The sequence below is a fragment of the Acipenser ruthenus genome, chromosome 26 (assembly GCF_902713425.1).
Source record: "Acipenser ruthenus chromosome 26, fAciRut3.2 maternal haplotype, whole genome shotgun sequence".
Lineage (NCBI taxonomy): Eukaryota > Metazoa > Chordata > Actinopteri > Acipenseriformes > Acipenseridae > Acipenser > Acipenser ruthenus.
In genome coordinates this window covers 5,429,344-5,456,247 of record NC_081214.1, presented here as the reverse complement: position 1 = coordinate 5,456,247, position 26,904 = coordinate 5,429,344, and the positions used below count along the sequence as shown (strand labels likewise).

At 38.7% G+C, this 26,904-nt stretch overlaps 3 protein-coding genes and 1 long non-coding RNA gene across 11 annotated transcripts in view; 2 read left to right on the top strand and 2 right to left on the bottom strand.

Moving 5' to 3' along the window:
* Nucleotides 1–18,308, top strand: part of LOC131701695 (zinc finger SWIM domain-containing protein 7-like) — a 34,896-nt gene extending 16,588 nt beyond the window's left edge. The window contains exon 7 of the mRNA XM_059001170.1: nt 17,392–18,308. Coding sequence (XP_058857153.1) covers nt 17,392–17,394 — 3 coding nt within the window. The 3' untranslated portion in view covers nt 17,395–18,308. The remainder of the gene's footprint in view (nt 1–17,391) is intronic.
* On the bottom strand, nt 480–14,191 carry LOC117430733 (adenosine receptor A2b-like). 2 transcript variants are annotated; one of them, XM_059001168.1, is made up of 3 exons: nt 13,885–14,191; nt 12,921–13,428; nt 480–4,890 (listed from the first exon to the last, which is right to left on the bottom strand). In XM_059001168.1, the coding sequence occupies exons 2-3, from the start codon at nt 13,253–13,255 to the stop codon at nt 4,182–4,184; spliced, it is 1,044 nt and encodes a 347-aa protein (XP_058857151.1). In that variant the 5' UTR covers nt 13,256–13,428; nt 13,885–14,191; the 3' UTR covers nt 480–4,181. The 2 variants fall into 2 exon arrangements, with proteins under 2 accessions (XP_058857151.1, XP_033907003.1); XM_034051112.3 differs by having other exon boundaries at nt 13,922–14,191.
* Nucleotides 18,309–18,606: 298 nt separating the features above from the next.
* Nucleotides 18,607–20,468, top strand: LOC131701677 (uncharacterized). Its single transcript, XR_009308943.1, has 4 exons — nt 18,607–18,739; nt 19,112–19,210; nt 19,861–19,942; nt 20,348–20,468. It is a non-coding gene; the product is annotated as an uncharacterized LOC131701677 (long non-coding RNA).
* A 517-nt stretch (nt 20,469–20,985) lies between these two features.
* The window catches only part of LOC117430373 (cytospin-B-like), a 79,917-nt gene continuing 73,998 nt past the window's right edge, over nt 20,986–26,904 (bottom strand). For 5 of the 7 annotated variants that reach the window (XM_059001017.1, XM_059001016.1, XM_059001015.1 and 2 more), the window contains exon 15: nt 20,986–21,936. In XM_059001017.1, the coding sequence (XP_058857000.1) occupies nt 21,847–21,936 (90 nt within the window). In that variant the 3' untranslated portion in view covers nt 20,986–21,846. The remainder of the gene's footprint in view (nt 21,937–26,904) is intronic. The other 2 variants (XM_059001020.1, XM_059001021.1) reach the window with 2 other exon arrangements.

Here is a 26,904-nt window from a genome sequence, read left to right as displayed (position 1 = left end):
GCGTACAAGTCTCTATAAAACAATGGCATGTATTTAGATCAGCCACGGTATCAGATCATTAAAGTAGGGTCCTGTGTGTTCAGAAAAGCTGCATAAAATTAGAAACACAAACGTGTAGACATCTTGCTGAACACGATGCAATAATTCCTAGTATTTGAATATATTTCTTGATGCTGCTTCAGTTTTGGAATAAGAACACAAGAAAGTTTAGAAACGAGAGGAGGCCATTCGGCCCATCTTGCTCGTTTGGTTGTTAGTAGCTTATTGATCCCAGAATCTCATCAAGCAGCTTCTTGAAGGATCCCAGGGTGTCAGCTTCAACAGCATTACTGGGGAGTTGGTTCCAGACCCTCACAATTCTCTGTGTAAAAAAGTGCCTCCTATTTTCTGTTCTGAATGCCCCTTTATCTAATCTCCATTTGTGACCCCTGGTTTCTTTTTTCAGGTCAAAGAAGTCCCCTGGGTCGACATTGTCTATACCTTTTAGGATTTTTAATGTTTGAATCAGATCGCCGCGTAGTCTTCTTTGTTCAAGACTGAATAGATTCAATTCTTTTAGCCTGTCTGCATACGACATGCCTTTTAAACCCGGGATAATTCTGGTTGCTCTTCTTTGCACTCTTTCTAAAGCAGCAATATCCTTTTTGTAACGAGGTGACCAGAACTGAACACAATATTCTAGGTGAGGTCTTACTAATGCATTGTAAAGTTTTAACATTACTTCCCTTGATTTAAATTCAACACTTCTCACAATATATCCGGGCACCTTGTTGGCCCTTTTTATAGCTTCCCCACATTGTCTAGATGAAGACATTTCTGAGTCAACATAAACTCCTAGTTGTTATAGTTATAGTTGTTATTCCATTAGTGGTATGTTGTGCCTTAAACACATTCCCCAAAACCTTTTCTCTTCTGTTTTAATACCAACCAGTAACTGACCAAACTAGGTAAAGTAAGATCTCTGCCCTGTGTTGTGAACGGTCACCACATATAAATGAGAATTATACCAATTAATTAGCAACACAAATAGTATTACTATTATTATTGGGAAACAATAGACAACAATAGGCACAAAATGGATATACATTTCCTTCCCTGAACTAGAGAGACTAGAGTAAAGAAGTGTTCAGAATAGAGACTGTACAACTTGAAGCCCGGGAAATCATTAGCACAAAAAGGATTTCAGCCCCCTTTGGCTTAAGAGCCACTACACTCCAGCAAGCAGCAAGCAAACAGATAAGACAATGTATCCGAAAGGGAAGCTGCAGCTTTCCAGAGAAGAACGGGTAATAACAGCTCCAAGTGATTCGTAGTTACAAGCCTGACAGTGGTCATGAAATGTCTCTGATATGCATCCCTAGGCGAATGTTGCCATTTGAGGGCCACAATATTTTGTTTTATTTTTCCTTAGATTGGACCAATGTAACATCATTTACAGCTGTGTAATCATGGCTATACATATATAGTATAAATACATTTTTTAACAAAACTATATTTGGTGCAATATTGTAGTTTTCAGAATATACTGATTTTTGTAATTGAATCAAAAGATCCTTTTGAAAACCTACTGAATTTCATACTTAAAAGTGGAAAAAGTAGCCTTTGTTTTTTTTCTTTTTGCTGTCCTTGAATGACTGCCTACTGTATGTATCCTGGTAAAATTCAATATCAGTAAAGCCTGGCAGGGCCAGTTCTGAGCCTGCAACCAGACCCAAACATACCCCTCAAAATACAGCTGGGCTGACACATTTAGCAGCTATTGCCTTGAGCTTGCAATGCAGTGACAGGCACAGCTGTGCAGCTCATAATACTGCACTGTCTAAAACACAAGCCTATAGCTATTGACAATATTGTATTGTCTTCAACAGCTCCCTGAGATCTAAGACTGAAGCGGGTGAAAACTCAAACTGTCATTTGCACAGGAAAAATTTCTGTCTAGCACGATATTCACCAATCTCACAAAGTGTAATTTATTTTTTATGATATAATGTTCTGGCCTGTATTTACATACAGCTACAGGGAATAGTAATAATGTTATTTAATGTTTATTGTAATGTTGAAAGTGATTAAGTTTGCAGTAGCTGTGCGTCCTCACTGGTGTCTTTTCACAATATTTATGTATTATGTATGACACGTGTATTGGTTTCGACTAGTTCAATTAATACAGGACGAAGTTCTGGCTTTCTGGTTTCCTGACAGTTGGTTCTTAAATAGATACCGTTTTATAAAGTTGTGAAGCATTTCTCAAAGACGACAAAATAAGCCCAACACCTCCATTTATACTGTCGACACAGGTTCATTTGTAAATCCCTTTTTGTTCTGGTTATATTTATATCAGAAATGACATTTCAATTCACAGATCAGGTCTGTTTTCTACACAAAGCTACCAGACTGTATTGGACAGCAGAGGGGTGTGTTTCAAACAGGAGTGTGGAAAATAGAGCACTTTCCCATCTACTGAAAAGCATGTGTCTTGCACAGATTGGATTGACGTGTCTGTACTGCTACACTAGCGTAGAGTAAGAGAAATATATTGAAATATAAATCGCATTTATTCGAAACAAAGTATATGAATCTTAGTGGTACAACTGTTAAGTGGTACAATGGTAAATCATTAAAAAAAACCAAAAAAACTTCTTGTATACTCTTGCATATCTCGCTGAATTACTGGCTTTAGGGCGTTGAATAATGGGGTTATAATTAAGTATTCTGGTCAGATGTAATGAAAGCTGAAGGACTGCAGATCTTGGCAGGAGAACTCATTTTTGTGACCACAAGGCAGCCGTGGTTATTGTCTTATTGGCTACACAGGAGATCATTCCACCATTGCAATATGAGAAAGGCTTGAATTTAGTACATAACCTGAAATTAAATGTTAACCTATAAAACAGTTGATCTTTCACGCATTTTAACAGGTTGTGATGCTGTTTTACTTTTTCTATAACTGGAATTTTCAGCTGCAGCATCTAAGTTTACAGCAACTGCTTAGTCACTCAATTCTGGAAGCTGTACAGTTTATGTTTTTAGGTATTTATTTATGTTTTAGGTTTTTTACTGGAAGGACTTGCAGTAATACGGCAGTGTCAAGGGTCTATCCCAAAGGTTTTCTAAGTCCACGACTTAAGATAATGATGCGTTTGGAATTTAAATGGCACTACTGCAGTGATTCCATCAAATCTTACCCTGAATCATTCCAAGAAGTCTTACTGTCTTACATTCTTATAAGAAGATAAAGGATATCATCATCTGGACTCTAAAGTACTAAAGTAAATAATACAAGTTTTAAAATATTCAATCCCCAATTGTTTTTAACACAATATTACAATTTCTTATTATTTTTTTTTTTAATGGACAGTACCTTACTAGTTTTGTAGGCACTTCATGTAAAACATTTGGGAGGAAAAACAAAAAAACGTGATACCATTTTTGCTTTTTGTTTAGATTTTTATTTTGCTTTCCTGAGCAACAGAAGAGCTGGTAGATGATATCCATATCTTAGTGCTGCTGCAAGTGATGCCGGGACTGTGTCTGTATTGTTTAGTTTGGGCTCCAAAGAGGGAGGAAGTGCTCTCTGATGAAGAATAGTGCCCAGAAGAATGTAGTAAACCGACACAATGGAATCATATTTTGGTATACAATTGAACATGGTTATGGGATACTGCAGCTTTAACTAGCCACAGATCAGCAGCCACACTGAATATATCTGTCATTAGACACTGAAGAATAGGGGAAGGCAGCCAGGGTTTCCATTCGAATTGAACCATTAGGTCCCATTGGAAATAATGGGTGTTGAAACGTTTAAAGCTCAGAGTAAAAACAGATGCCTTTAATTAACCCAACACAATTTGATAGTGTTGGGTTGGCAGAATGAACATTGAACGAATTAGACTGGGCAAACCACCAGCTTCCATACCACTGACTCTCTGAATCTGGGGGTAGATTATGTAAAGGAGACTACATGCAGTTGTCATGAGAGAAAAAGAAAAAAAAAGTCTTCCTCGTCTCCACGGGTCTGTGCTGTGTTTTTCAGACTTCAGAAAAAACAAACTAAAACCCATCAGTAAAAGGCATTGAGCTCGTCACATTATTTCAAAACGACACCTGATGTCTGCCTTTTCTCCTGTAAACATTTAGCGACAACACACGGAACGATGTTACGAGTTTTTAGTTGTCACGGTTTACTACAGTAACAGAACCGTCGTGTTTCTCTCAATCCCGTCTCTGTTGTATGTACTGCCATTGGTGCTCTTGTACACTTTGTCCTTTTGGCAGAGAATGTGCTTGTAAATGATCTTGCGGAAGGTGTTGCGGAAATCACGGATCCTGTAGGCGTATATGATGGGGTTCACCACAGAGTTGGCGTGGGAGAAGATGATGGCCACGTACATCACCAATTCCGGCTTCGTATTGACAAAGTCTTTATAAAACAGGGTGAGGCAGTTTAAAATGTGGACAGGAAGCCAGCAGAGGGCAAACAGGCCCACAATGATGGATAAGGACTTGGCAGCGTTGATTTCTTTTTGGAGCCGTCTGCGCGAGTGGTCCCCATTGATGCAATTGAGCTCGATCTGCCTCAGCTGCTTGCGGGCCACCATGAAGATCTTGATGTAGATCCCCAGCATTATGAGCAGAGGCAGCAAGACGCAGCCCAAGAAGTTAAAGTAGACCATGTAGCTCATGTCTACCACCTTCTCGAAGAGGCACGGGACATGGCAGCTGACGTTGCTGTGGGACGACTCGTTTCTGTGGGTCTGGTTTGTGGTGTTGGAGTAGCACGCCTCGTCTTTCTTATTCCAGCCCAGGAACGGGATCAGGCCAATCACGAAGGAAAGAATCCACAAGACGGCGATGATTTCCCTGGCCCGCTTCCCGGTTACCAGCTCCTTGTACCTGCAGAAGTGAAAACAAAAATATATATGAGTATATGTATTGCCATACGAAGCAGGTTTAATAACCAACATAAGTGCTATACTTTCAGTAATACAGTAAAACTGGACTGTATATCCAAGATCGAGCTTAAATCCTTCTGTTGGAGCACTGAGGAAGTTTGACACAACTAGAAAGTTGTGGGCACAAAGGCATGTGTTCCCTAGCCTAAATGCATCTACATTTCTATGTATTTAGAACTGCTACAAGAGGCATCCTCTTTTTGCTATATTCAACAGATTTCAATTCCTGTTCCTCGTCACTCCTAAAAATGCTAACATGAAAAGTAATGTTCGGATTGCACAAGTAGTGTTTAGAGCAGGCACAGTGCCGTAGCAGCGCCCTGCAGATAAGATGTACTTTCAGCTGAAGTTATGTATGTTGTTTTGACTTGAAAAGTGAAACAAAAAAAACCAAGTTAATGTAACCACAGGTTTCCATTAAGCTGTTGCAGATAATCAATTTTATTTTACATCAGGGTTTCAGGTTTAATCATGCAGCCGCCGTATGTAAGCGTGGTATACTGTATACTTTCCAAATGCGAAGAGAGGGTAATTTTCTTGGATTTTGGGTTGGAGGTATTATGTATCCTATTATGAAGTTTCAAATCAATCTAAAACCCTTAATGACAGACTCTGTGGCAGTAAGAGTAGCACATGCTAGATGTATTAACTGGCAGCTTGGAGGGGGTCTGCATGGAAGTAATTTTTCTTAAGTAGATAAATACGAAGGCTTGCAGGTTAATTTCACCTCCGGAGCCCTGGATTAGAATGGCTAAACGGTAAATGATGCAATGCAAGATAAATCTGATATGCAGATGGAGTTTGGTATGTAATTACTGAATATCAGCTAACCATTGATGTGAATAGACTGTGTTTGTCTTATCTAGAAATCTGAAACATTTCTCTCAAGGATTTCTTTATATGTTGGCTAACCATCAGTTCAATGTGAGTAAGGTTAAAGATATTTGGTTTTACTGCTGCTCACAGATGGCAGTGCTGCGCACTGCTATAGAGATTATACAGTAATATTGTTTTATCAAGCAGATGCCAGTGTAATCTGTGAATTACACAATACAAACTGAACTGAAACAAACTGGCATACTTGGAAGGACTCTAAACTACTTTATCACAATAAATGCAACTTAGGATCTCATTGTACTTATTTATTTATTTATTTATTTATTTATTTCTAAAAGTAAAAGCAAGGCTACTATGGTACCCCTGCTCTGATATTCATTAGCAGCTGGCTTGGACATTAAATACTCCCCAGTCTTTGCAGCTGTACATCCAGCATATACTTTTACTTACAAGCCTTCAGATGAGCTTTAAAGACAATCTCTGTTTTTTTTTTTTAGGACAATGGTTTGTTTGTCTAGTCTATCTGTCTTACTGTGTATAAGTATCTGTTTAACTGGCTTCCTTTCTGCAGTCCATGAAAGCCTCAACACAAACAATCAAAACCACTGTAGATATTGGATTTCAAAAGGTTTTTTTTGTTTTTTCTTTGTTACAATCATTTAAATACAGTTCATGTAAATGATAAAAAGTCACTGTGATCTCATTAGTGTAAACTGTATGTATGCCTCGGCCGAACTCCATCCTTGATAACCTACATCTTCAATCACACAGAACAGAAAAAGGGCCATTGCACAAAATACCTGGACCTGTCAGCTCCCGCCCATTGCTCAGTGCATGTGAGGTCATGACCCTCATCAGGTTTACTGCATGGGGTGTGCTTGACTAATGCCTGGCTAGCTATTTCCAACCCTGATTTATATTTTCCATTTTTACAATAACGACACACAGCCTGTGTGACAGGTTAACAATTTTACCTTCTTAATAAACAGTGATGTTCAGTCTGTGAGCTCACCTCTTTTTTTTGTGGTTTTTGCTTCCTGTTGATCAGACAGTGTGTTGGTTCTACTTTATGCAGTTCTGTGTAAAGGAAAGCCTATGTTTTCCCAGAATAGCCCGTCTGAGCTGCTGTACCATACACTGCAATTGTAAGAACTGTGTACACCATCTGCAAAGCAAGAGTACTGGCACACATGGATTGAGGCATACATTTCAAAATATGTCGCAATTTGTATATCTGAATTTGGCAAATTTTAATACATTCCATTTTAGTTGGATACCAAGGTCGGGGGAACATGGAAAAAATAGACTGCCGCTGGTGTAATCGCTCCTCTGATTAGGATAATAAAGGCTGCATGTACAGTATTTATGTATGAATTAATTTATTTGTCAGTATTTGCTATTCCAAGCTACACTGCATGCAGCTGTAAGAATTGGTCAGTTCTGTGTTTAAGAATAAATCATTCAGCTGCAGTACCTCACAACCTAATTGTTGGCCAGAGAGTATCTGGCCAGCTGCTACTGTACTTGTCTGACACTGTCCATAGAGCTTTCCACACAGTCGCTCGCTGTACAGGGTCTCTCTCTTTTCATCACTTTCATAATGCTAGAAGAAAGCACATCTCCAGGTTTTTGATGTCTGGAGAAAAAGTCTAATGAAAAGCCCCTCTGTTTGAGGCACCTCGGGAAGGTGACAGCCTATTGCTGGCCCGTACTGTGCGCTGGCAAAGCCACAAAACAAGTGGTGGCATAGGCAGGAAATAATTGACTAAGGAAATACTGAGAAAAGATGTATAGAAGAGATTTTTTTCTGATTTTTTCCCCCCACTAAATCACTGTTAAGTTAATAGGTTTGAAGATTCTTTTATTTTCCGACTGACACCGAGCATGTGTTAATTCTACCCACATATAGTTATTGCGTCACATGTGTGCTGATAATAGTTTGCACTTATGTGATTAACTGTCTGAGCCCAGAAGCAACGGTTAATGAAAATACGATTTTTCAAACCCGCAGCCATTAAACTATTACATTTGAGTTTGTGCGAGTTGTGCAGTATAGTAAATTATACAGTAGTCTACAGAAGGTATTTTTCTTGTATGTGGTATTCATGCATATAACTGGATGGAACAAAGGCAAATTAAGTAAAAGCCTTAACTAGTGTTCAAAACTATGGTATGTACTGGTACACAGTTCTTTTCAGCAGGCCAGACTGCTTCAATGCATCTGTTAATGTCCACAGTGATGGATGAGTAAATGGTATCGGATCATGTTCTGCTTTTAAAGTATCACTCTGAGAAGGGTGCATTTTACCAAATACCCCCCCCCCCCAAAAAAAAAAAAACAAACCCAAGGTATGTGGAGTGTCTGAAGTCTGACATTTGTTAGTGGCTGTCATTTTGGGTACTGGTAACACTGTCTGTAAACCCTTTTCAATTTGTACTCAGACATCAAGCTCTTGCAGCAGAAGGCTGCTCTCCCACAACACAAGTTTCTATGGTGATGTCGCAGTTGAGTTGCAGTCCGACAGTTCACCGTTGGCGGGTATGGCTATTTAACGAACCTGTCCGGTTCTTTCAGTGGCTGATGAATGGAATGAACAGATTAATAATGGCATGACAACAACACACTGGCACGCCGCCTCACACTCCTCAATAATCCCCATTTACAGCCCTACTGTTCTCCTGTTTCCGCTGGGAACGTCAGTCTTGGCAGCAGGTTCATAAACCAAACCTCAGCCATTAAACACACAGAGACACGGTCACAATGCATTCAGGTAACTGGATGTGTAACACAACATCACGATACTAGGCATATCTTCTGCTGGATAGCTTGTCATTTAATTTTTAAAAAAGTAATGAAAAGACTTTTCAAATTGCCAAATCTACATACAAAGTATTTTTTCTTCTGTTTTTAAACAACAAAAAAAAATCACTTTCCATTTCGAGCAGAATCCACTTGTAATGAAATGCTTATACTACAACCAGAAACCTCTCTAATATTCCCCACCAGTACATTTCTTTTTATCGCTCTACTCATACATAACACACATTAAATATGAAACACAAAGTGGCATGATATTTATGGGGGGGGATTCACGATCTTAGGCTGACTGCACACTAAGCAGAAAGATGGGGGATTTGCCTGTTGCTGCATTTTATGTCCCATGAACTTCCATATTATGCAACAATACCATCTTACACATCATAAGTTAGAAAGCTGCATGATGGTGCTTTTAAAACCAAAACAATTTCAACAATATACAAAGTACGGCTCCTAGGAGCAAGTCAGCAGCAGCACTGCTGCGGGCAATACTGATAAATGTCTGTACATTTATCACAGGTCGATTTTGTGTAGAAGTGAAGATGGACTGCTTACCAAAAGTGTTACTTTACTGTCAGTTCTGTCAAAGGACTTTAAGGACTGAGCTTTAAAAGAGCAGAATAGAGCCAATCCGTGTTTATAAACCGTTGCACCAAATCTCTAGTTGCAAGGTGGCAGAAGAATTGTGGGACACCTTAACCTAACAGTAGTTGAATGCATGAGTGCAAATGCGACACCCGAGAGGCTGTGATGTTTATAGATGTGCATGACTAGTTCGGAAACTTGAAAGCCTTTCTAATAGATAAAAACAAAAATCCCTTTTCTAAAATAGCTCTGCATGTAAGAACATGTGTTTTGAGTTTAAGCACACCACTCATACATAAGCTTGTGCGCTAATGGACATGATTATACAATTAGTTATGCAATTCATTCAAGGTTTGGCTTGGAAAGATACAAGAATACACTAAATGTACTCTTTATCTGCAAGCATCCTCTTACTAACATATCGTCAGACTGGGTATCTTCCAGCCTTTGAGTTAACTGAGACCAGGACAACGATGCTGACTAATGCGAATACCTTTAGCACGGTTTCTGTGCGTGCACTGCTTTCTCATAAAATAGTGGTTACCTAAAATAGCTCTCCACCTCCATACAGTACCTTACAGGCTAAAATGAGTCACAGCACAATTTATTATAAAACTATGCATCTTTGAATACTAATGACCTGCACCTGCACGTCCAACAAACCGTTTTAAACCATTTTCCATCAGTGACTAAGGGAAAGAAAGGGACAGCCCTTTCTTTACTGACTACTGTGGGGCACAACCACTAAAACCACCATACACTATGCTGCAATTAGTCAAACCTGCCTTTCCAGTATACTCGGGAGGTTTAATATGAGGCTACAGCAATGGGACTCGCTGCAGAAGACAGATGATCTGAGTAAAATGTGTAATTCAAACAGTGCTCCCATACCAAATGTATTTAAAACCATACTGTTCAAGAAAAGGCAAAGCAAATAAATAATACACTAATGTACTATACTGAAATAATGAAGTGGTTAGGAGCGTGGTTGAAAATATTTAGTAGTAGTTAACCAAACTTTAGCACTAACTGGCTTTTTAGTGTAGGAATCTCCAGGGAGAACATAACTTTTAAATTCAAATGCAGAAAATTGCACGCTGCTTGTTTGACATTGACATACATGTACAGTACACTCCAGACACTTATCTGATGCTCCTAGTTGCATGCAGTAAATCACATATCGTGCATAATGAGCTTCAGATACTTATGATTCGCAAGCTTGTTCGTACCAATCCTAGTGACATTAGTGTGGGAATGTGATCTGTAGCATTCACGATATGTAAACATTTGGTTGTTCTGGGAAGTGAACATTTTTAGGATATCCATTCCAGATGTGATTCACTGTCAGCCTGGATAATTGTGCACACGTGTGTAAATGGCAGACTTTTTAATTAAACCTTTCTAGTTTTTCCACGCAAATCTTTGTTTTGGCCCTTGTTTAAAAGAAAAATCATGATCCTTTCGGTGGAGTCTCAAAACACTGCACAAATATAGCACAGGTGTTGTTTCAGTGTTTTGCTATACTAATCCAACAGATGTAGCTCTGCTGTCTCTCATAACATAAGCCGAGGTTATAAACACTTCATGATATGTAAACAGGAGTTGGGCTGAATGATGGGCCTCTAATACCATTGTGAAATTCACAAAAGAAATAATGAACCCATCATGTGTATTTGCATAAAATTATACGGGGGAATAAAATGTCATGCGAGATCATGAGCATCAACTCACGATACCAGAAGAAACAATTTAAGGTTTGACATTAGCGTTTTAACTGGCTGAAAGATATTTTGTGTGCTCATCATGAGGTACAAAATATCTTAATAAAAATAAATAAATTAGGGATGGTAAATTCTGTTTCATTTCTAAACGGCGACACTTTAAGGTTTAACGTGTTTAAACTTTGACATGTTTGGGAATCTTTTTAACCAATCAAAAAAGCCATCATGAGACAACTCTGTTAGAGGTCTGTGATATATAACATAATATCAATATTATGTGTATGAGACAACTGTGCAATGGAATATAGAACATGTGCAAACCTATGTGTGCACAAAACAGAAACTTTTCAACAAAAAAACATCCTAACCCAAGCAATGATTCTTAAAGTTCCAATAATCATTTAGTAAGCGATCCTTATTTTTGTATGCAGTATTTAAGAAGATGGTCATTTAAAAAGGTTTCATTCAACCACAGTTCAACGGAAAAAGACATGGAATTGCCCTGCGATGCTGTGCAGCTTTAATGATGGCTGATGTTCTCTGTGTAGAGATTATAGTTGTATTAAAAGCCCTATACAAGACATTGTGCTTTTAACATACATCTTCATAGCCATTAGATCCAAACTAAACAGTGCCAGAACATCTGCATTTACTCATAGATCAGTAGTTAAAATTTTCGTTACATTACTGTAAATGACATCCGACAAAGGCGACGTTGCAACAGAAGATGGAATGGTGTATTTTGCCACAGCTTAGCGATTTTCATGGCTTAAGAGCGTGTTGCATTAATGAAAAACCCAGCCACACAAATCAACTATCTTACTTACAACCAGTTTAACCAGAGTGGTATAGTAATTGTACAGTGTACAGTGAATAGGTCACTATTGACCAAATCTTGTATTTCATCTGAATCATTCTTTTTTTAAACTAACCAGTCCCAGGTCATACAGTAAACGATTATAAAATCTTCAAATAGAAATATCACAAATACTGGGTAAATACATGACTATGAGTATAATGAAAATATGGCAATAGAAGAGAAGTTTAATAACCCATGTTAAACTGGGTATCTCTTTGTAGCAAAACTATTCAAATTGAAATGAAAACCGAGTGAAATGTGTCGCATGCAAATCACACACACAAAAAAAAAAAACCTAAGCTGGATAAAATCAAGGGCAGTGTTTGTTTTGACTACAGCTACTGTAATGACAGAGCGCTATTAATATGTGAAAATAATTACTGTCTTCAAAAAACAAAGACCTAACGCCAGAAGCAACCTAAAACTACAGGCTCGACTTCATACAGTAACAATAGTTTAACGTGGATCAATTACTAGAAGTAATCACTATTAATGATCCATTCTATAGACAAGAGCTACATACAGTGCTGTTATATACAAAGAAGGTGCGCGTTGACCATTTATAGAGATAACAAAGAGCGTAATCACAATTAGGTTTTGAACCCAGCTACACACGTAAGGTAACTTCCTTTTTGTTACAGGTATTCAGATCGGGGTCTGTATTTCTGTGTCTGAACGGAAAGCCTTATATAAGAAAACCACCTAAGTAAATCATGCAAGGATGCTACTATACAGCGTCACTAAAGCTTTTTCTGAGACTTCCATGGCTTCCTTTTGCTGGTTCGAGTTAGTTAATGACGTACCTATTAAGAATGGCATAACCATATACCAATCTAAATCATCTTGGCTAGATGGAGAAACAGGATTGTGTGAAGCTAAACGCATTTACAGATTTGGAAAATGTTTTTTGTCATCATAATATTTTAAAACCAGTAGTTAAACATCTCTAATTCTTTTTTTTATTACTTGTTTTGTAACATTACTGGTGTTTTTGTTGCTAAGTGGGTAGTTTCACTGAAGTAAAACATTTAGATCTGAAGCCAAATCTCTGCACATAATATACATTTACATAAATCGTTTTCAATTCTAGTATGAGCATCAGCCTTTTCTTAAACATTTTAAGAATGCGAAGGTCAAGTTCAGTAACCTACCTGAGTGGGATTTTGACGGCCAGGTACCTGTCAACAGCAACAGCCAACAGGCTAAAGATTGAACTTTGGGTCAGAACCAGCACAAAACAGGCTAAAAACAGACAGCCGTGGAAGTCAGTATTGAACCCAATGCTAATTGTTATGGCAAAGGGGATGGCAAGAAACCCAACCAGAATATCTGCCACTGCCAGTGATACTAAAAAGTAGTTAGTTGCGTTTTTCAGTGTAGTGTTGATGGCCACAGCCCAGCACACCAAGACATTGCCAATGATGGCAAGAACGGCAATAATTAACTCAATAGTTATGTAAGCCGCATTCATTTCAAAGTGGTGCATGCCAGATATGAATCTTCTTAAAAATTGGATCCCGTCGGGTGGAAAATAAAACCCATGCTGTATCTTCTGATGTTGTGTTGCTAGACTTCGTATCCTGAAATCCCGAAGGTTCTCATTCTATCCACAGGGAACATTCTGCTGTGCTTGAAGGACCAGCAATGCCCAAGCGTCATCTGTGAGAAAGAAAGCAACGGCACATTAGAGTGTACTATCTTAAGGCACGTGTACCCACTTTGTGACAAGGAAACTAATGAAAAACAAAGCAGCAAACGCGGAAATTAATACATTTTGTTCATGCTGTCAGAAAATACAAAGGTGTACAACGAAGAATGTTAGGAGCGCTTAACTCTTAGCAATCTGCAAATAATTCTTTCTGCTGCAAGACTGTATGTAGATATACATACTTTGATTTAGCTACTGAAGGACAAGTTTGCAGCAGACTTGTTACCTGCCCTCAAAGAGATAGTGAGAGTTATACATGAATCCGTTTTCATGCCATGCACGCTGTACAATCGGGTATCCTCAGAATAACATTACGCTTTCATTGCGCTTTTAGTTCATAAGTAACACCGAACGACTTCAGAATACTTCTCAACCACTGTATTGTATGATAGTCTGAATATAAGTACCTTGTTGAAATTTTGAGGCAGATGTGTATATACTCACTTTTATCCTAGAGATCCAACTGTTGATCTGAATCTGCATACACCACGGAGTCTTGTCTAGCCGATGATCCTGCTGTGTGCCAGAAGTTGTCTCACTATTTATCACGTCTGCACTTGGTTTAAAGCAAGGCGTCAAATATTCCGTAAAACGACATAACCCCGCCTCTTCTGTTTTTAGTACCGTATTTTTTCTGATTACCACACAAAGAAGCAGATGATTTACATACAGTATTATAATTTAAAACCACAACACTCTCTCTCTCTCTCTCTCTCTCTCTCTCTCTCTCTCTCTCTCTCTCTCTCTCTCTCTCTCTCTCTCTCTCTCTCTGTAATAGCTACACGTCATAATTTAATTAAAAAAGCTTATCTTTGCATAGATGCATAGTACAGTGTATTACCTCCAAATATATATTTATATCATGGTCAGATAACTCTTTCATGGTATTTGATATAATCAATCACGATGAATTGGATTTAAATTGCTTTTTTTTTAAATTTAAATGATAAGATAGCTCACTGTGGCTGTTTGCAAGCTCAGAGTTACACACATTCTTTTAAACTGCATTTCTTTTTATTTATTTATTTATTTATTTATTTAATTGGCTCAGCCATGCAGTGGTAATCAGTGATAGTCAATGAGTCTGAATAGTAACATTAATGGTAGTGAACATCTGGCCTTAGTGAATCAATAGCCCTTTCCAATTGAATTTACAAGCCCACTTGCTAATTTATTGAGTTGGCTTATAATGTACAGTAGTTTGAAGAAAAAAAAAAGTTAATGCTGAAAAAAAAAAAACCACGGTAATATAACTTGCAGAATGCCTGATTACAGTTCTTGTTCTTTGCACTATAGCAGCAGGGATACAGGGAATTGGAATTTTATTAAAACTTAAGATCACAGTTCAACAACACTGGGGTTTGAGGTCAGCAATGGTGTCTTTGGGCTGTAAGGTTGTGTGAGTTAATCCCCTGACAATATTGTCTCCGCCTTGACATGAAATGTAATGTAAATACACAGGACCACACGGTCACCTGTCCAAAAGCCTGCACAGTTCAAGAGCTTGTTGCAGTGCACCTCTGCAAGAGCACAGGGGAGATGGGATTGCAGTTAAAAAGCAGACAGAGTAAGTAGTGCTCTTTGTTCCTGGAGGCTTTCTAGAAATTGCTAGGAGGTGCTTTCCATCCCAACCTGAGAACAGAGAACAGAACAAGTGGATGGAATATGCACTGCAGTAAATGAGAGGCTGCCCGCTGTTAGAAATCCCTTCAGTAACTGAGGAGCCGTCTGCAGACCAGAAGTGGTAGTGCATTCCATACTCCAAACTGGCAGAAGGATGACAGCTCAAACGTAGGGTAGGTCTTAGGAATTGGTTACATTTTCCTTTCCTATGTATAAAATACTCCTGTGTTTTATCACTTAAATATAACAGAACACTTACAAAGACAACTAGTGGTGAAGATAAAGGCTCCAGGAGACTCTGATTGTAGGTATTTTGCAAAATGATGAGAATATTGAAACCCTTATTGCTTCCTCATCGTTAGTGTCACAGTGATCAATGCCATATAAACTAATTGATTTACAATAAGACAGCCATTGCAATGCACTTTACTGGTTATTGGAATTTTTATTTTTATTTTTATACATCTTCCAAAGTCAAAATTGTATTGTCTGAACCTTGTTTTTCAGGATGGATGAAGATCTGAGGTGGTGAAATATTCATGGTCACTCCTGTAGGTTGGAGGTTAATGATTTCAAAGTGCATTGATTTATATAAGCAAAGGTGAAAACAAACAATCCATGCATTGCTTACATGTAGATGCACTGCTACCTAAAGGCCTAATAAAGAAAGCACTGCAGCACTATTGGCATCTCCTATTCAGTGAGCCATATACATTACCTACAGTATTTTCAGTATCTAAACTCCTAGTTATGCAAAATTGTAAGTGGCTGAGTGATTTCTCTGGGCCAACTCTTTACCAATAGCTGAACTCCCTCACTCACCTCTCAGGCAGACACAATGCAGACCATGTTTTTTTTTTATTTAATACCTAAATAAGACTTGTATGGGAATAACCAAAGGAAAGTACTTTGTGGTCCTAAAAGTTTATCCATGACAGGTGTCTGGTCTCCCTGTGGTTTCCTGAAGTTTGAATTATTGGAGATGCAGACTCTGAATGTTTTGAAACCTAGGCTTAAAACATTTTCTTTTTTACCTGCTCTTATGTTCACGTTTATATATATATATATATATTGTAAAGCAATTTGTGATTTGTATTGCATTGGTTGATCTTGGCCCATTATGAAGAACAGGGTAAAATAATAGCAACATAATTCTTCATCTTTCAATTATACCTTTGCTACAGATACTAAATTGAAAGCTTGCTTTTTTCCATTACCCAATATTTCTTTTTAACCATAAAACCACATCCAGGAAGCACACTGTGTTGTGGGAGTTGATCCAACCACGATCCTCATGCACAGATAGTGTTTTTGCATATTGGCTGTGAATTGCAATTCCCAAAGCTCCAGTGAAGTGTCTCCAAAGCACATCAATGTAGTTATTTATTTGCTAACTCTCAAATGTAATCAATAGAACAATTTGTATCCCCTATGTCTGGCTCATCAGTTGAAATGCAGCGATTTTGTTGATGGCTTTTGAAACACGATTCAAGTGTCGTAAGTAGCACTTGCTATTTGTAACCTCTTGGGTTCTGAGTATAGATTATTTGTTCTTCTGTCAGATTGCATACCATATACATGATGAAGTATTTCCAAGTTTAGAATGCGCTTTTCAACTTGAGTAGTTTCTGAAGCAATCTTTTATTTTGCGGTCAACTCAAATGATTGATCCGTTTGATCAATCAGTGCAGCAGTGTGGTGTAGTGGTTAGGGCTCTGGACTCTTGACCGGAGGGTTGTGGGTTCAATCCCCAGTGGAGGACACTGCTGTTGTACCCTTGAGCAAGGTACTTTACCTAGATTGCTCCAGTAAAAACCCAACTGTATAAATGGGTAATTGTATGTAAAAATAATGTGATATCTGTATAATGTGAAATAATGTATAATGTGATATCTTGTAACAATTGTAAGTCGCCCTGGAGTCTGCTAAGAAATAAATAATAATAATAATAATAATCTTGAGTCTTGTATGGTTGGTCAAAAGGCGGCTTCCATGTATTTCTGTATATTTTATAGAAGCATTTTTTCTTACGTAGACAACAGCAGGATATATTTTCTAACCCCCCCCCCCCCCTCACTCAATTTTCTTATACCCAGCCCACCCATAATATTTTTGTTCTGTTCAGCACAGGCTCCCACAATAAAAAAAAAAAAAAAAAAAAAGTTATGTCATGTCAAATCTGAATGGGGCACAATAATATCTACAGGTGTGACGTTTCACTTTAAAGGCGAGTTGTCTTTTCCTGAAATAATGACTTTTCTTAAGTATATGTATCTTTTGGTTTATTGCAGTAGCATCAGTCTGAGGATCCACTGAAGGCAGGAGCAGATTTACTTTAGCCAGGACAATCAGGACAATTCTCTCTACCTCGCTTCGCCCACGCTACTCCACTACTCCGCTCGCTCCACTGGCTCCCGATCACCGCTCGCATCCAGTTCAAGACTCTTGTACTAGCCTACAGATGCCTTGATCAGACTGCACCCAGCTACCTCCAGACCCTCATCTCTCCCTACACCCCCACTCGACCTCTCCGCTCCACCTGCACTAGAAGACTGGTTCTACCTCCGCTACGCTCCCCTGCCTCCCGAGCACGCTCCTTCTCCACCCTTGCTCCGCAGTGGTGGAACGACCTTCCTACAGATGTCAGGACTGCCCAGTCCCTGACCACATTCCGGCGCCTCCTTAAGACTCACCTCTTCAAACAGCACCTGTAGAACTCCTCTGTTGTATCCTGGGACACTATCACCCTTCATTTAAATATGCTTTATTATGCTCTTATCTGCCCCCTATTTTACTGCATTTAATCCTGTACCTCAGAATATTGTAATCTGCCAAGTGTTTAATCTGTATTTTGTACTTAATCATATCCTGATGTAACTATCACTATTTAATCATATCCTGATGTAACTTTCACTATTATCTGCTGTATTATTGAATTGTGGTTTGTCACACTTGAGAATTATTGTATTTCCTGTTCTTATTGTATGACTTATATTGTAACACTTGAATGTATTTGTATTTGCTTGCGATTGTAAGTCGCCCTGGATAAGGGCGTCTGCTAAGAAATAAATAATAATAATAATAATAATAATCAGCCTTGGACTCTGGGGGAATGGAGTTACAGTGAGTCTTAGGCCTTCGTATAGGACACAACAGCTGACATCCTGCCTGTAGAAGAATGTATGTTGCAGGGTAGAAGGTGGTTCTGGTGCTGCTGAGTGGAGGGGGGGGGGTGTCATCTTTTCTTATGTGATGGGGATATATTGGAGGGGGCTGCATTGAATTGTGTTGGGTTATGGTTTAGACCTTCATTAGCACAAGCTGTTGAGGGTTTCAGTTTCTGTAGAGTTCGCTGTCTGTCTTTACATGTGTGCATAGACTTTTGGATGTTACTGACCACTCTTACTTTTGTATTTACTCTTGTGGCAAATGGGTGAATATCACTGACTTGCTTGTTCATTTTTAATTGTTGACTGGAATGGAGTTGTTTTTTCATTTACAGAGAAAAGTGAAAAAGAACAGCAGCAATAGAGCCTCTGTGAGTGAGCCCTGACCCTGAAGGCAACCCTGACCCGTGCATTTACCTTGGAATATTTCAGACTACGAGAAAACTGCATCTGTTAGTGTGAATGGGGCCAGGTATGTCTGTTTTTTCTTATTCCCTTTAACAGCCCTGTATTGAATGGCAGCAGTAAAAAAAACAAACTGAACCATTTAGCTATGCACACAGGAAATCAATCATTCAGAAAGAGGGGGTGACATCATAGTTTATGTTGCCCTTCCTTCTCTTGAATTCTACTTGACATTGGTTGTGATAGTGGAGTGTAGCTACACAAATGTGTTTGTGTCTTATTCACCTATTTTGGAACCCAACCAAATGTGAATCTTCTCCAAGGTCTGGTATTGATAGAAGTTACCAGTAACTACTTAATGAATAATATTTATTTATTGTCATGGTCCGAGAAAACATACTGTAAAACTAAAACAATCTGTTTTTTTTTTATCCACCAGTTCAGAGAAACATGTTGGTTGGTTGGTTGGTTGCTTGCCTGCAAACCCCTGTAATTCAAGACCCTCCTTGTGTTCTGGTGTTGATCCTTAAGACCCCAGGTAAGAACATAAGAACATAAGAAAGTTTACAAACGAGAGGAGGCCATTCAGCCCATCTTGCTCGTTTGGTTGTTAGTAGCTTATTGATCCCAGAATCTCATCAAGCAGCTTCTTGAAGGATCCCAGGGTGTCAGCTTCAACAACATTACTGGGGAGTTGGTTCCAGACCCTCACAATTCTCTGTGTAAAAAAGTGCCTCCTATTTTCTGTTCTGAATGCCCCTTTATCTAATCTCCATTTATGACCCCTGGTCCTTTTTTCTTTTTTCAAGTCAAAGTCGTCCCCCGGGTTGACATTGTCTATACCTTTTAGGATTTTGAATGTTTGAATCAGATCGCCGCGTAGTCTTCTTTGTTCAAGACTGAATAGATTCAATTATTTTAGCCTGTCTGCATACGACATGCCTTTTAAACCTGGGATAATTCTGGTTGCTCTTCTTTGCACTCTTTCTAGAGCAGCAATATCCTTTTTGTAACGAGGTGACCAGAACTGAACACAATATTCTAGGTGAGGTCTTACTAATGCATTGTAGAGTTTTAACATTACTTCCCTTGATTTAAATTCAACACTTCTCACAATATATCCAAGCATCTTGTTAGCCTTTTTTATAGCTTCCCCACATTGTCTAGATGAAGACATTTCTGAGTCAGGTAGAAGAAGCTGCCAGCCAAAAAGATTGGTGGCAAATGTCACCCCAACAGGAAGATGCAGCAATGAGGAGCAGATTTTAAGGTATTTATTTATGGCTGTGCTATCTGTGGACTTGGGTGTATTTGTTTCTCAGGCCATTTTAGTTTCAATGGCCTCTAGATGGACATGTATACTCTATGGAATCCACTCTTACTAGTCCCCCGTGTCACACTAGATTGCTCTTGACTTCATATAGTGAAGGAGAGAGTTTACATGTGTCTTTTGTATAGTACTACACTTGTGAATGCACCACTTAACAGTTCTTGACAGTTACACAAGTTTGACAACCCACCACCCTATGCTGCTAGCTGTTCCCCATCCTCTCTCTCTATTTAGCAGCAATCCTGGCAGGCTAGTGGCCCTTAACACTGTGTGGGGTTTGACTTGAGCAGAAACTGGGGATTTTTTCATTCTCATTTGAGCCTAATAATTCTTCTTCCTATTTAGAGGGGAGCCCCCTTTTGAGGTGGAGAGCTGATTAATGACTGACTAATGCACCACCCACCCAAGCCCTTCTCTGTGTTCCACCCCGTGACTTGGAGGGTAGTGGATGACAGAAGATTCCCCTCAAGGTGGGTGCTGGGTTTTGTTGAGTGCAATTATGGAAGACGGTTTTGTGGTTTGTTGCCTCAAGTAACTCCCTGGTGGTTAAAAAAAAAATAAAAAAATCCAGGTGGAAGAGGGGAGAAGTGGTGGAGGGCTGCTGCTGCTGCTTCTCTATTTGATTTGTGAACACTGTTGAGAGAGAAGGGATGATGTTATTTTTTGTGTGAGGGGTGGTATGCAATGTAGGTTATGTGGTTTGTGGTTTCTTTTTGCATCTGGGCTCTGACTCTCAGACTGAGAAGGGCCTTATGTTAATTAAGATGTCAGAGATTGATGGTCTAGATTATAAAAAAAAATAATATGGCAACTGCAGGAAGAATTGGCAGATGTCCCCGTGTGGTTGGCTAGTTGGGGTTTCTCTCAAAGCAAGGTTCTTATTTAGCAGCACTCTAACAAAACACACAAACTACACTTCAACTTGCAACTTGGATTGGCCTTCAGAAATGCTAACAAAGGTTTAGGTCAAAAGCATTTTGAGCAGCTGTGACTTCAGGTATAATTCCTGCTTTAAATAACCATTCAAGAAACCTGACAATTATTCATTCAGTTATTCATATTTTAATAATATTTAGAATTATTAAACAATACAATGTAATATAAATAAATATATGCTTCCTATGTCAAAGAGCTAGTAAATGAAGTTGCTATTGTTCAAACACTTTAAAAATGGTGGGTTATAAATAGGGCTTTCTAGTTTTCGTTTTTTTATTTTCCATCTCCCTCACTCCCTTTAAACCTTAATTAATAGTTGTAAGCCTTATCTGAATACCAGATTGTTTAAATTAGCGACGCACTACCAGAAACTAACACAGTGGAAATTAATAAATGGCATTCGGCGATTAGAGCCAGAACGAAATGCAGGTTCAGATAAAATCAGATGAGATGAATGCACATTGTTCGTTAACTCAATCAAGATATGAGGGTAATAAGAAACAACTTCCTTTGGTAATTAGCGTTGGATTAAGAAAGCGAATCGGCTCAAAATGTGCTTGAAGGTACATCATGCGATAAAAAATAAAACCCGAAAACTAACAGCCCTAGTTATAAATCAGTTAAGTTGAAAAGCAACATCTTTAACTACCTATACATGTACCTGTTTAGTACTGCACGTCAGTCTTGTGGCATTTTTAGTATTATTTATTTATTTTAGATCGGGAGGTGCTGAAATTCTTAACCTTGGAATATAAAACCAAATGCCATCTTCCAAAAGAGTTTCACAAGACAGAGAGTTAATGGTAAACTTGGGTATGCTCTGAAAGGCAGTGATGAAAGCTTTGACTTCTATGAAAGTGGCAATGTGCTTGTGCAGTCCTCATCCCCTCGCTCCCAGGCTGCCAGTCTCAGGTCTCAAAGTACTTGTATATCTGAGCAGCGTACTGCATGACACTCTGCCAGTCCGGGCGGTCTGTGCGCATCATCTCCGCGATGTCCTGTGCAGAGTAAACAAAATGACAGCAATCAACTCATCAAACATGTACTGAAGTCCAGCTACAAAGGAGGACCAGCTGCCTATGCAACCTGATTAATATATACATGCACGATGCAGCACATACTTTTGTTTAAATGGGTTGCATATCACACCATTAATCCCAGCACCGATTTATGGGTATGAGAAGCACATTTTTTTATTTTATTAACCTAGCCACTCTTCAGATGACTCATTACATCGGAAAAAACCTTTTGGTGAGCCAACATGAAAGGGATTTCAAGTTTATACTTTTTGGATTTTATTCCAGTTCTTTCCCAGAACTAACATTCTCTCATCTCCTGTGCAATGCTTAGGATTGTCTTCTTTCCAATGCATTACAAAGCTGCTCCTAACACAATTAAACCACAGAGACTAGTCGCCTCCAGTTAGAAACCTCTTCTGTTTTCTCATGTGGAACCAACGTCCTGCATTTACCTATTCATGAATTATATTGATCCTCCTTGCCCAGAATTTGATTACAAATTTAGCATTTCCCCAAAATGCTTCCCTCCAGCTACAAAGTGAATTGAATTGGGTCACAAAGTCCTTGCAAGACAAACCTAGTTCCATTTGTTTTAAGTGATGTGCTGCATTATAAGATGTACCAGGCAAATAAATAAATTAATGAAACCACTGGATCTATATCCAAGTGCTCAGGGATATAAAACAGACACATCTGGGATAACCTCTCAATCGGCTTTGTTGGGGGCTTAATCTTGCAGAGGCTTGAGTCACATGTTTAAGATAAGTCCCAGCAATAAGGTGTATGGCTTAAAATAAGCACTGCAGTAAAGCACAGATCACTGTAAACCTATACCCACCTTGTTACGTGAGAATGCATATTTCAAGGAACATTCATTTGCACGTCTTTTTCTTTGTTCCTATTTTAGCCCAGTTTCTCTACCCATGTCACCGCAGCACTGTAACCCATTAAGCAATCTAAGAGTACTAAAGATCAGTGGCTAAATAAGGTGAACTAGTGTATGCCCAATCTACGGGAGCTTGAAGGCCAATACAGTGCTCCTTACAAGACTGGGACTGGAACCTCACTTGCACTGGGGATCCCCACATTTCCTTTTCTTGCTTGATTTGAATCTTACATTCAGTACATTTACTAATCACATACATATTTTATGGTTGTGCTCATATTTACGTGATTGCTTCTGCTTGATTTTGTCCACCCATCTACAGCTGCAGCCTAGTAATGCCGTGCTCAGATGAGCACTGCATTGGTTAAACCCAGTAAATCATTTCCATTATTTTTACTCACATGGGTAATTAAGTGAAACTGAAGGACCTATAACAGATTTTTCGGTTATATCAGGCAGCTCACTCACTCCACCCACACTGTCCTGGGAACAGCCAGTGAGAGCACACCCTAGTGGTTCTAATAAGCCATGATACATTTCAACACTGCCACTGGAATTCCATGATTCATTCCAGATGCACACATCACCATGAACTTCTACCAATCCAAGGGCCCTATCTTCAAAAATATTAAGCAAACTACTCATGAGTACACCCCCCAGGCTGGAGTTTACACTTCTCCTTATTAAACTGCGTTGAATACCGGTATGTCCCTTTATTTAAGTTCAATATCCCAGTTTAAGGGACATGCAATATCAAGTTTGAAACTAAAATGTGTGATTATAGTATCGTTTGACATTACTAAATCAAATGAGCAGTGCTGTATCAGTAGAACACAGTGGAAAATAGGGCCCTTGAATTATATTACTTAGTTATTTGGGTCTAGGAAAAAAAAAACAGTTAACTAAAGACTGGAGAACTGGGCCCCACGTCCGTTTTATTGCTTAACAGATTTTATGGAAAATACTAATTTTATAACAGAGTTGTAAATTTAAAATACAGAATTCCTTTATTAGGTTGAACAGCTCTTGGAGCACCTTTAGTTGATTTCCTGTCACCTGCAATGCCTTTACAAGTAAGATTACCAGCAATTTGAGAAAGCTGTTTGGAGCTCACCGTATAGAAATAGCGCAACGTTAGTTAATGACTTATTGAGAAATGTCCTCATGATAAGGGTATTGACTGGAGTAAGGTAGCTAAATGATTCATTTACGAAGCTGTGTTTAATTCAGAACCCTAGAAGTATAGAGTAAGAATTTTCAGATAACTGGTATTTATTATTGAATTGGTATGCAAGTAACTTAAAATGACTGCACGGTTCCCCAAGTCTTGGTAATGAAAAAACTTTGTGCTTGACTTATAGGACACTTTAATAGACTTCTTTTTGTTATACCAGTAACTTTACAGAAAGCCCCCAGCTTAAAGTTTACCAGCCACCAGACATAGTGCATTATTGGCCACTAACACTTTGAACTTGTATCCAGACGAGGGTTAATCAGCTTGACTTGAACTTAAGTGAAGATGAGCTTTTCAATACAGCTCCTGCTTCGACCCAATTAATTGCAACATATTAGGTACTAGGGCACAAGGAGAAATGATTGGTGCTAGGGTCACACAGCTGGTCAGTGGCTGGGCTGGAATTGAATCCAGTATTTTGATGTTCGGAGACCTGAACTTTAACCCCTGATTCTTACAAGCACATTATTAGCAATCCTGAACAAAATAAACAGGTCGATATGCTAATAATTTTCTTTTGACGAACAATCTCTGTTTGAACAGCTTAATGGATTTTCCTAAACATGTGCCATACAGATCAATAACCGCGCCATGAAGATTACGCGTCAAGCAACACTCTGACATTAGATATAAAAGATTTTTTAACAAGAAAGACGGCTGGTGGGTGACCCTGTAACCTTCTGTTCATTACAGGCTGCAAATGGAAGCAGAAGGAAGATATCACTGTATACAGCATGTATAGTTCTGAGGTCTCTTAATGATTTGAACAGTGGGGATCTAAAACTCTGTATTAATCTATTTTACCCCCTGCCCCGCCCCGCATTGAGATCAATAAAGAAGGCCAATGGATAAAGTTTGAGTAAATGGATTGGATTGCAATATATTCCATGTTCGATTCATCTTATTCAAAGTAATGAAAACACATGAGCTCCAAGTAAAATACAACATGAATCACAATATCATCTTTAAATGAGGCAGCTGACTGACACGGTAGAACGATCTATAGGATGGCTGAGGCTCTGATTATAATACAGTGACCTGTAACCTTGTTATGTGAGCATATCTCATTGAGCCCGATAAACAAACTTCAATTACTGTTTGATTCTCATGCTCCATCATCCTAAGATTCATTTAACAGTATGAATAAAAAATGTCCCCTCTGCTCTAAAGCAAAACTTTATTTTAAATATCCGTTCCATTAGCTTATAAAATAAAACAACAACAAAAAACAAACATAATGATAACACTGTGTCTCTCTTTGGTGCTAAAACCATTTCAAGTAATCTTTGTGAAAATGTATTTGATTCGTTTTGTCAGTCCCATACCAATACACAACACAAGGACATGCAAGACCCTAAATGACAGTTTAAAGCAAGAACCATGTAAGGTTGATAAACGGATGAGGAGGGATTTCATGCAAGGGTTTTGCAAGCAGTTGCAAAATTTGAACTTGAAAAAACAAACAATGGGTGCAAGCATTATACCAGCATTGTGCAAGGTACAAAATTAATGGGGACCTCTAAGAACCAAAGCACATATGTGTAGGCTTACTATACTTTTTACTTTCTGTGTCAGACTTATCTGTATCTGCATTAACTACAATATGTAAAATACGGTACCAGAAAAGTCTTGATTTTTCAAGACAGAAGCTATTAAATTATTTAACTTTTTCCAGGGTTTTATGTTGACCGTCCCAGGAGGTTTGGGTACGTAGAGTCTAAACATCATATGAAATATGCAGGCTCCATTATGTATTCTATTGATTTTAACAGTCTTAGAATAAAACCCTATTCCCAAATCTTCATTCATCACCAACAGATTATTTAAAAAAAAAAAAAAAAATAACATTTTTACCAAACAAACGTTAACATAGAAAAAGAGCATGCAAGCCAACCCAAGGCCTGGCAGACAGACAGATGTATGGACATATGAAATACTAAAAATATACAGGCTCACATAGCCTTGTGTTGTTATTGGGGCTCAGACAAAAAAAACACTAAACCAATATTAGTCCCTATGGATTCTATGGTTGATATGGTAATAATTCAATCAGCGAGATGACGGTCAGAGGTGAGAAACTGTCTCCCAAAAGGTCAAATCGAGACTTCAAAGGTGACTATCAACATAAATGTCACGGGGGGGGGGGGGGGGGGGGGTACAACATTTTCAAAACGAGTGACCCTGAGAGCTTTGCTCTGTTGTGTGATCTACATCAGGCATGGGCGAGAGTATTTTACTATAACAGCACCTATGCTGAGGCCTTTTGCTTTTTTCGATTATGATTAATGCCATGGAAGGCCAGCGTTGCCCATTCCACCCCTGGTTTTTGTTCCGACCCTGTTCTAAATTATTTAATTGAACCAATTAACCCTCCACCCAGACCCTGAAGTAGTTCATTATCTTATTTTAATTGTTAAACCTGGAGTGGAATCGCCATCTAGGACTGTGATTGGACACTCCCGGTTTACGCAACGTTTTACAAACTTGCATACCAATTACTAAAATGGTGATATGCTCCTTCTTCAATGGTATATCCTTATGTGAAAAATGTACATAAATAAATCATGGAAAGTGAAACACATTGGGTGATCAACTCAAGTGGTGAATGTCAGTAAGGATATTCCAAGTGCAGTATTTTGGCATCTGTTGTTCATTTGTCCCTGAGGAAGAGGAATGACTGAAGCAGAGGCAACGTCAATAACTTACAGTAGCCTGAGACATTAACTTACATAGCTTTCATAGGGGCCCTGCAACACAAAAAAGTCAATTCCCATGAACTCTGAGTTTGAATGTTCCCTATCCAACACGTTCACTTTATATTAGTTAG